The sequence below is a fragment of the Syngnathus scovelli genome, chromosome 19 (genome assembly GCF_024217435.2).
Source record: "Syngnathus scovelli strain Florida chromosome 19, RoL_Ssco_1.2, whole genome shotgun sequence".
NCBI lineage: Eukaryota > Metazoa > Chordata > Actinopteri > Syngnathiformes > Syngnathidae > Syngnathus > Syngnathus scovelli.
The window spans coordinates 8558746-8569172 of NC_090865.1; the positions used below are offsets into that span (position 1 = coordinate 8558746).

At 48.2% G+C, this 10427-nt stretch overlaps 1 protein-coding gene across 4 annotated transcripts; it reads right to left on the reverse strand.

The window, feature by feature from the left end:
• Positions 1-36: 36 nt before the first annotated feature.
• Positions 37-10281, reverse strand: nup153 (nucleoporin 153). 4 transcript variants are annotated; one of them, XM_049751036.2, is made up of 22 exons: positions 10118-10281; positions 9672-9835; positions 7752-7995; positions 7254-7523; positions 7012-7178; positions 6686-6814; positions 6475-6591; positions 6358-6405; positions 6144-6197; positions 5727-5867; positions 5454-5639; positions 5126-5272; positions 4953-5045; positions 4784-4856; positions 4601-4705; positions 3889-4416; positions 3606-3764; positions 2646-3524; positions 2012-2428; positions 1665-1880; positions 1446-1587; positions 37-1140 (listed from the first exon to the last, which is right to left on the reverse strand). In XM_049751036.2, exons 2-22 carry the CDS (start codon positions 9747-9749, stop codon positions 1053-1055), a joined length of 4281 nt encoding a protein of 1426 aa, XP_049606993.1. In that variant the 5' UTR covers positions 9750-9835; positions 10118-10281; the 3' UTR covers positions 37-1052. The 4 variants fall into 4 exon arrangements, with proteins under 4 accessions (XP_049606993.1, XP_049606992.1, XP_068504943.1 ...); XM_049751035.2 differs by having other exon boundaries at positions 7752-7998; positions 10118-10279; XM_068648842.1 differs by lacking the exon at positions 10118-10281 and having other exon boundaries at positions 7752-7998; positions 9672-9839.
• Positions 10282-10427: the final 146 nt, after the last annotated feature.

Genomic DNA, 10427 nt, shown 5'->3' on the forward strand with positions numbered 1-10427 from the left:
TTGATAGCAACCAAAAGGAAAATGGAAATTGAACCATACCTTTGACAGTTTTATTGATGGAACAAACCATGTTTTTAAGTTTTTACCACTCAACCGGTAATAATAATCATGGCTTTAAAATTAAACTCGACTTCTTCCCTATCATCCAAAGTCACCCTTGTCCATTTAAACACGCAATAGAAAAATATATACTTACTACTTTGTACAATACTGGTTTGGTCCAAACAAAAGTGGATCAGAAAAGCCAATATGCCTTTAGTCATCAAAGGCTCTCTAATTTGCATGTAAGCTTATTTTAAATGGATTTGGGAAACTCTGAATGTAGGAATTTACACAATAAATTCTAAAAACAAAAAAAAACAAAAAATGCTGAATTCAGAGTTTGATCACACGAAGCAAAAATCAACATCAGCGATAAAAAAAAAAAAATATTTACATTTTTTATGATATTCAAAGGCCAATTAAGAGAATTAAATGAAAGAGTAGTAAAGGGAGAGTGAGTGTGAGGAGTAAGGAAAAAGACAGGAGAGACTCCACAGTGGGCCAAAAACATGAAAACATGAAAAGTATGCATCTGCAAAGTCCTCACTCAAGCGGCAACCTGCACGGTGCACACTTCAACACTCCGTCCTTCCCCGTTAGCAGTCTATCCAACCATTTTTGTTTAGAAACATTCATTTGCTCGCTAATAATAATCGCTCACTTCTCACACACACACACTTCCAGTCTGTACATTAGGGAGGTGGGGTAAGAAAAAAAGAAAAAAAAAAAGCAACAGGCACGCTCAACCCTGTCCATATAGCGCGCGTTGGCATATCACAGCCCAACAAAGTCTCTGCTTGTACATTAAAATCGACAGAATTCTGCAGCGAGCAGTTGTTTTTGTCGTTTTATTACAAAAAAGAAGCCTCGGGTCAAGGAGAAAATAGCGATATGTCTGTCGGTGTCTTTGATTGTTGTTGAATGTCAAGTGTTCAGTCAGAGCCGCCACCCCAAAAAGTCATTTCAGTCCAAGTTGAGCGCTTCTTTCTCAATCGGCCATCGACGTCCGTCTATTTTCGACGTCGCACAGCTGTCTTGATCTTGCGCCCGGCAATTGTTTGCTGGCCGGCGGGAGACGATGGGAAGGATTTGGACGACCTACAAGATAAAATACTTCACTTTACAAATCCTGAAAAAAGAATTAATTTGTAAAAATGGTGGGGAAAAAAATAATTAAAGATTGAAATAGAAAATTTGCCTTAAATAGAAATAATAAATATAATTTTGAACCCTAGACAATAATATAATAATAAAGTGTAAAATATGCGCAACTTATGAGTCAAATTATATAACAGTGTACCGTGTAGAAGTTAAAATGAATTATATGAATTGCACAGAATGGACAGAGGAGGTCGACAATGTTCGCAAGTTGATGGTCCAAGCAACAAAGAGAGGCCACTCACCCAATGTTGAAAGCGAGGGGTTGTGAAAAATTTAACCCGCCGCCAAGTGCAGGAGACGCTGCCGCCCCAGAACCGAAATTGAAAACTCCCGTGCTAGCGGTGGCGCCGAAGGCGCTGGCTCCTCCAAACTGAAAGCTTCCACCTAAAAGAAACACAATGTGAAAACTAGTACATCCACGCTCACACAAGGCGAAAAAGGCCACCGGGACTTTGAACGACCTGGCGTGGAATTGGCAGTGGTGGCGCCAAAGGCGGGCGCGGCGCCGGCCTGCTGGCCAAAGACGGGCGCGGTGGTGGCAGGGGGTTTGGCACCAAACGCAGGGGTCTGCGAAGCAGCCGCCGTGAACGGCGAGCTGAAAGACGAACCGAACGCCGGTGTCTGGTTGGTTCCAAACTCTGCGGCATTCGAGGAGCTGATTAAGAAGGGGTTGGGAGCTGTGGGAGGACAGTAAATGACGTCAGAGAAAGGCGCACTTGCTCATTCAAAAGTTGACACAAATTCAAATTGACTATGTATAAATCCTTCACTTCATACAAGTCAACCTATTTCAGGAAAGAGTACAGACCTGCAGAGGATGTCGCAGATGGCGCAGATGCTCCAAAGTTGACAGAAGGCGCAGTGGGAAGTGTAGTGGTAGCCGCGCCGAAGATGAAGGGCTGCGCTGCCTGAGGCGGGGTTGAGTTGACGGGCACGACCGACGGAGCATCTTGGCTCTGCCCAAAGACGAAGGCTTTGGCTGGGGGGGCGTTGCTAGCTGCGGGGTCAGCTGCGGCGCCCTGACCAAAAAGGATCAGTGCAGGAAAAGTGCTGTGAGTTGCAGTGGTGGAATGGGTGGGAGCGGGGGAGGGAGTAGGGGCGGGAGCAGGAGGGAGAGGCTGGGTGCTGCTGCCAAAGAGCCCGGCACTCGAGGTGGAGGAGGTGCTGCTGCTAGTGGTGGCGTTGCTTCCCATGAAGAAGAATGGCATTTTGGGAGGATCAGAAGCTGACGGGACAACATAACGATCGCTTCGTCAGTATTTCATGTCAAGCAGATCAGCGACAAGTCAGATGGTATTTGCACTCATTTTACTGTGGAAAGAATTTGCAAAGTGAATATTTGTGATTGAACAAATTAAAATCCTGCTAAGGGAAACACTGTGGTGTGCGTATTTTTGGTGTCATGCTGTTGCTGTTTGTGTGAGTGCAGATGAATGTAATACCTGCAGCACTTTGTCCAAACACAAACGTGGAATTTGCAGTTGTTGAAATTGCTGCGTCGCTCTTGTCAGCTGGCTTGCCAAAAGCAAAAGAAGGCGGCTGCTGCTGCTCCGCCGGCACACTTGGCTCACCGAAAGAGAAGCCCCCCGAAATGGCCGGCGCGGGGTCGGCGTCCTTACTGGTGCTGCCAAAGAAGAAGGCAGATGGAGTCGAGGTGGCGGATGCCTCCTTCTTCTCCTCTGGCTTCCCGAATGCAAATCCGGGGGTGGCGGGCTTCTTCTCTGCGGGCAGCAATCCAAATGTCACTGCCCCGCGTGGCGTGACGGTGGCGGGCGTTCCGAACATGGACGAGGCAGCGCCGGTCGCCGTGGCATCAGTTGCCGTGCTGTCGTTGCTGCAGCCCTTCTCCCGAATGGAAGCAGTCGTGGGCGTGGAAGCAGTCGTGGGCGTGGCAACAGCCGAGGAGGTGGCAGCATCTGAGTTTTTTTCCTCAGGTTTGGAAAGGCCAAAGGCAAAGGACGCTTTCGAAGATCTGCTGCTTTCCGTGCTCAATGAGACCGCCCCCAACGAGACCCCATCGCCGGATCCTAACTTGAAACCAGCCGCGGGCTGCTCTGGCTTTATATCATCCCCGGGCGCCATTCCAAATTTGAAGCCCTCGGATGAGGTGCTGAACTTGAACCCCAGAGAGGCATTAATGTCTTTTGAAGGGGCTTCTGACGAGGGGTCACCGAACGAAATGCCAAACTTGAATCCACCCGATGAGGACGAGGAGGATTCCGACGTGGCCACACCAAACTTGAACCCTCCGGGCGCAGACTCCGACGAACTGTTGGATGTGCCGAAGGTGAATCCTCCAAAAGTAGAGGTAGTAGAAGATGCTGAAGTTGACGAAATACGAGAAAGAGTAAGCGTCTGCAGTACTAGATGAGACCAATAAGATGAGTGGGTCCGTTTCTTACCTGGGGGCTCGGCCTGCGCTCCAGGTTTGGGGGCCTGACAAGCAACGCACTTGACATTGGCGGCCTTGTTGTGCAGTAGACATGTGTCGCAGGCCCACATGTTCTTGGGCGTCTTCAACTTGCTCCCGAAGCTGAATGCCGGCACGCCTGCACACACACCTGTTAGGGAAAACACAATGTTGTGGTTTGGCAGGCGCAATGTGCATTATTTGCTTTATGGCAGGCTTTTTATGGCTAAAAGGGCTTGTCAATGATTGAGAGTAGCAAACAACATCGAGCATACCGGCTTGAGGGTTTGCATCTGCAACCTTGTGCTGTAGCACGCCAACATCGCTCTCCAACACTCCCTCTGGTTTCTTTGACGTGTCTCCAAATCCGTCAAACATGGAGGTGGCGGAGGGCAGAGAGGACGAGGCCTTGAGCCCCGTGCCGGCCTTGGCGGTCTCGCAGGCCACACATTTGACAGCTTCGGGCTTGTTGAAGACCAGACACGTGTCGCACTCCCAATTGGCCGGCGCTTTAGAGAAGGGCGAGCTGACGGACATGCCATTGGGGCCGCCCTTTGGCTCCGAAAGTGCCGGCCCCACTGTTTTATTGTCCTTGGTGGCGGCGGCAGGCTGAGGAGCCATGCAGCAAGCGCACCTTGTAACCGATGGCTTGTTTTGCACTAAGCAGACGTCGCAGCTCCACCCGGCTGGGGCTTTAACCAAGTCACTGAGGCCTGTTGAGGGGGCGGCAGCGGTGGAGGAGGTGCCAGCAGTGGACTGTGTGGAGGTCTCGGGCGACTTCAGCACGGTCGTTGAAGCAAAGCCTAAAGAAGAGTGATTACAAATTCCAAACTTGCAGTCATGTGATTGCGTTAACACACAACTTTGGTGAAATGGTGAGGCCATTTGAAGAGTGCCGTTAACCAAAACAGCTGCACAGTTCTCCTCCATATTGTTTCACAAATGTCTTCCTATGATATGTCAGGCGTTGCGTGTCGCGCTTCTTACCGGGCGACTTGAGGAGGTCCAGCACGCTGCCCTGCTTCAGTGTCTTGGCTGCTTTGAAGGGGCCACCATCAAAGTCTTCTGTGGTTGCGTTTGTCGTTATTTTCACTTGAAAGGAAATTCACACACAGCAGGATGAGCAAAACAAAAACTACCGGAAATTAAGCCTGAAATCACATAGCTTACCTGGCGCGCTTAGCTTCCCATTTGACATGGAAGGGCCCATTTTTGTTACAGGTGCACTGAATGTGAAGCCAGCCTGCAGAAAAAAATATTTACACACTAGTCCCTCATTTATCACATTTACCCCGCCCTTGATTTTCTTGTCAACTTCATGTGGCGAAAGAGCACTTACTGTAGGGGAGAAGTTAGGAGGACTAGCGGGGACCGCTTTAACAATGGGCGAGGAGAATGTAAAGGGTGCACAGGGGGGTGAAACGGAAGTGGCCTAAGGGGAGAAAGGAGAGAGAGAACAAGCTGCATTTGGCTACGGTGACCAGACACACTTTCTACCAAAGACGGACGGACCTTAGTTATTGCCGTTTCCTTGACACGGTTGACGCTGGAGGCGGCGGAGGTAGCAATGGGGGGCAACGGGGAGGAGAAGCTGAAGGTGGGCAAGGCAGATGTGCTAATGGGAAGCGAAATGGGTTGAAGGTCTGGCAGCTCAGTCACCTGAGGTCAAAAGTAGACAAACATTGTGCCACCTGCAACTACGTTTGGAACACTAATGAGTATTTTTAATATTGATTAATATATCCATTAAGCAAATATAATTAAAGTCACTATTTGCCAATTACTGATTATTTGACGGTGACAAAATCAACAAAGTCATTTCGACAGTTCTGGTGCGTACCTTGTCATCCTCCATGCGTTTGGAGGACACCCGTGTGGTCTTGCGCTCGGTCTTCATCTTACCACCTCCGGAGCTGCTGGGAGTAGGCATGCTAGACATGGCATAGACTCCACCACCGAACCCAATTGTGCTTTGAGATGGGCCCGCGGGGCTTCGATCGGTTAGCGGGGGTGATTGTCTTGTGGGCTGAGAAAAAACGGAAAACGCAACCCGGCAAAATCAGCACCGGCAAGGAACTCCGACTGTACTTGAGGCAGCGGGAATAAAGCCCACCTTGTCTTTGGGCACCTGGTTTAGCGTGCGTATCGGCCCGCCTGGGGTCAAACTGGGCCTGAAGGAGATAGTGCGGTTTGACGAGCCAATAACAGCGGTGGGGACCACCAGCTTTTGCACCGGCGGGAGATTGGAATCGTGCTAAGGAAATTAAAAAGAACAAATAACATTTTCATCACATGTAAAACACGACAGCCACTCAGTATCGCTAGAAAAGACTAAATATCGATTTTTTTTTTAATTGTGTTGAGAGCTCTAGTAACGTTAATATTTAAACTGCAGTGGCAAAGCAGCTACCACAGGGGTGTGTGTGTATGTTGTTGGAATGGCGCAGCTGTCGCACAGCTGGCACGATCTGCCAGTTGTTGCACCAAATGCTAGCAGGCTGTTGGATGAAGTCAAAATGAAATCACTTACCCGTTTCTTTTTGGCCTGCAAATGTGACACATCAAGATCGCCGTCATCCACTGACTGGGGAAGAAAAAAAAAAAAAAAAAAAAAGAAAACAAACAATATTAACCATCTTTCATATGTATTTATACCTAATGTAAATTATGACTAAAAACAGTTGCTTCAACGTTTTGCTGATATTAACAGCGACATGGACAAAATGGCGGACACTCCAGTTTACCGTTGAGTAGGATGCTGCACTTGCTGCTGCTGGGATCCTCTTGGCATCCTGGGGATGCAAAATTGAACTGTGAGCTATTTGAAACTCAATTTTGTGTTTGTGAGCATGTGTTCGTACCGCCAGAGGACTGGACATGCGCTCTAAAGACTGCAGGATACGTCGGGCCGTGGCGCTGGTCACCCCACAGGGCTGCACACCAGCCGGCTTGGCTTTAATCTGCCTCCTCACCGGGGCCTGAAAGATCACGCCGACAATTTTCGTCAACGGCTCGCGACAACGACTGAAATTAATAGCTCTGGGGGACACGCTGTGGTTTTTGCGGGCTCACATGGTACGGCGTTCCAGGGCGCGTGCGTGCGCTTCGGACAGCAGCCACCCCGCCATATGTGGTCTTGCCGGGGTAAAAGGGGGAATCTCCCAGCTGGCTGGAGTTCAGCGCTGTGCTGTTCAGCGTCGACTGGAAGCGGAGAGGCATTCGAGTGGCGTTACTTTTGCATAGTCAGGATTCTTATCACAACAGAAAAGGACATATGAGCAAGTCCGCACAACAAAGTAGCTGCGACCACCTGCATGAGACAGCCCCCCCCTCAAAAAAAAAAAAAAATAAATAAAAAAAAAAATATCACAGTTGAACTTTTCAGGGTCAAGACTCACATTGGCAGAAGTACCAAAGACGGACAGGTTGAAGGCAGGCCTCTTCAGACTTGACTGAGAGGGCTGCGGCACAGATATGCTCCGGTCTGCGTCCGGGGTCCAAAGCTGCGGGAGCGATGCCACCTTGGACGCCGGCACGTCTGCAAGACACAACAACGTAGTATACACTAACGCATTTGGTTTAGAAATCAACGGCTGCGGGTTGAGTACTAGACGCAATTTGAAAAAGCAATCCTGTGTACCTTTGTCAGAAGCGCGCGAGGAGAAGCCGCTGGTGGTGGAGATGTTATCGTCATCATGTTGCGAAAGGTTGTCCTTGATCTCCTTGACCAAGGAGAAGCCGGTGGAGAAGGGCCCTGGCGCCGATGAGGTGGAGGGATGCGAGAACAGGCCGCCGCCAAGTGTCGGCGACGAGGTCTCCAGCGGCGAGAAGTGGAGGTGGGAGTGGCTGAGTGGTGGGCGGGACAGCACGTAGTCCTGAAAGTTAAGGGCTGCCCGGCTGGTCGAGGGCTCTGCAGTGGGAAAGCACAGCGTTCAGAAGAAACAATTTTTAGCTAAAGACTTGAGATGTCACTCAACACTTGCAAACACTTATATGAGGAGCATTTTATTGTTGAAATACAAAGCAAACAGTTTTAGGGAACATTTGCACATTTTCATTTATATTGTATCACATTTGAGAAATGCAATGGTAGAAAATGTGTTTTTCAGATTTATATGGCAACAATAAAACCACAAACCTGTGTGACTGGTACTTGGCTCGGGTGAGTGACGTCCAAGGAGAGGGGGCAGTCCCTCTCTGCCGCCGTTGGGAGGGGGCCGCAGGCAGTTCTCCGTCACATCCAGTGCTTCTTTGCCTCCGCCGTCACCGTCTGCACCTCCTCCCGCTTCACCTTCCGGAGCCTCTTCGTTCTTGAAGTAGTTCTGAAGCCAGGAGGGAACCAGGCTCTTCACCGTGTCGGTCACTCGGCCGATCAGGCCTGACTGCTGGCGACGGGGGAGAAAAAAAAAAGTTAAATACTGGTCGGGCTCACCGCCTGGCACAAGTACAAAAAAATATAGATTTTTCTGAAAGCTTACACATGAAAGTGTTTGTCAGCTCAAAAACAAAAAGACATAAAAGTAGATTATTATTCATTTTTATTTCAATGCTTAAGCGCAAAATCGGCATGATAATATTGGAAGATTGGCCAGAGTAAAAAGTCTATGAATTTGTTACAGCTTGAATGTTACTCGTGGCCACAGTGGACCGGACAAGCAATTCCTCAAGTGCTGTGAGAATAAAAGTGGGTCAGTCACACACACACGCCTGCTTCATGAGGCCTCTTTAAAGACACCTGCAAAAGCCAGCTTTTGGTGGCCTTCTTTCTGGCATCATTGATAAACAATCACGTTTTGGCATGATGCGTCGCTGCTTAGAAGGGCACAGTTGCCAGAAAACACACACACACACACAAGGCGCCAGCATCGTCAGAAAAGGCGTCAATTTCGGCAGGATCTTCGCCCGAAAGGCGACAAGGGGCTTACTTACAAGATATGTCAGGCCTGCATGCACTTTAACGCGTGTGCAATTATGTGCTCATCCATAGCGCCTCACTCTCATAAATACTACTTTGCTTAACAATCTTATTTTGCTTGCCTCCAAAACAATGCAGTTGCACGAAGCCCATGACAATATCTATGAATTTTGGTCACGTTTCCAAACACTTGTTTTACTCAATGTCATTGGTTGATGCAAGCGTACCTGGAGATTGTCAACAAATGAATTAAAGAACAAATTTGGATGTGAAGTGGCGCTAAGAATTCGGAAAATCAATCAATGCCATGACACAGACGGTGCTAGATGTTAGCTTGGAGGCTAATCAGCTGATTGAGGGTTAATAAACCTCCAACTCAACACCATACTGGGAATTGCTTTAACGTTAAAACGGGGGGAAGAGAATGGGCCTTTTGGTTACATTAAAGCACAGGTATGTTCTAAAAATATATATATTTAAGGGGGCAGTTAAGATGCCATACAATGCAACCATGTGGGGCTCTTTAACAGCTTCCTGCGCAATCTAGCACGGCTAGCGTTAGCCAGCCCCCCATCCCGAACACCCACCCCCCCCCACACACACACGCACACACACAACTTGCACTAAATTCTCTTCAACCAACAGCGACACATTATTAGCAAGCCCTTATGACGACCTGTAACAATAAAATCAAGTCATTTGACTGAAATAAACAGACAAACTCCGGCCCTGACGAGCGTGGCGAGTACAACAATGCGACTGCTTGCCTCCTAGCTTCGCTAGCACGGTAGCGACTTCACTATGCTTTCTTTCCGCTAATTCGCCAACGACAAAATTCGCCCCACTGACGCAAGTGTCGTCGCACTCCACCGCGGCTGGGTGACTTCATCCACTCGGGTCAAGTCAACGAGCTGACAAGGAAGCTGTCCAGCGAGTGCGTTAGTTAAAGCAGGCAAGGCACCTAGCGGGCTAATGGCTTAGCTTCCGCTAGCACGCTAGAAGCGCGTGGAGGCCACGACGAGGCCGCAAAATGTCTCCCCTAACTTAAAACAAAAAAACTAGCAAGAGAGCCCGCCGCCCTCGTCGTTCATCACTGTCGGCTAAGGTCGGGGGTTCCGGGCGTGGACTTTGAGGGGGGGTTACCTGCTTTGTCTTGGCGTAAGGTTTGGAGGCGACGTGATATCTCCTGCTTCTGATTTTCCCTCCACCCGTGGCCGCCATGACTCTTGCGTCGGAGAGTGTGTCCAGTCGATGTTTCGGCGCCGGATTGCTGTCATCTAGCACGGTGCCTAATGTCGCAGGGGATCCTGGTAAATGAAGTCAACCGGTGTACAATTGACAATGGCCTTTGCTTGCCCACAAAACAAACAAAAAAATACAATATAAAACTCAGTTAATTAGACAAAACACCATTATATTGTAAATTCACTTACAAATAATCTATTATTTACCTAGTTATGGTTTGAATGCTATGTAAAGGTGTTTATTTGAAAACGAATGACGTCAGACAAATTCTTTCCATTTCACTCAATTTTTATAAATGAAGCGTTACTAGTGACAAAGAGGCCACGGAATGGCTAAATACAGACCTTATACTGGTTGTCATGGCAGCTGGAGCAGACGAGTCCCTCCAGCACTCACGAATTGTAATTAAACCGCCACAAATGTATTACCAAATCAACGAGAAAGCTTTTTTCCCCTTCATTTTAACGTGCAAACTACATAAAATATAAGTAATTGTTGTGAGTTAATAAACAAAATATCTTCAAATCTTCAAATAAAAAAAGCTAAAACAGGACTGGTTGAGGTTGGATTTAACCACAGAACGAAGTAAAAGAGAGGAAGAAATTGTACTATTAGTAGTGTTTAAATAAATAAAATTGACAACTGGGAGACTTA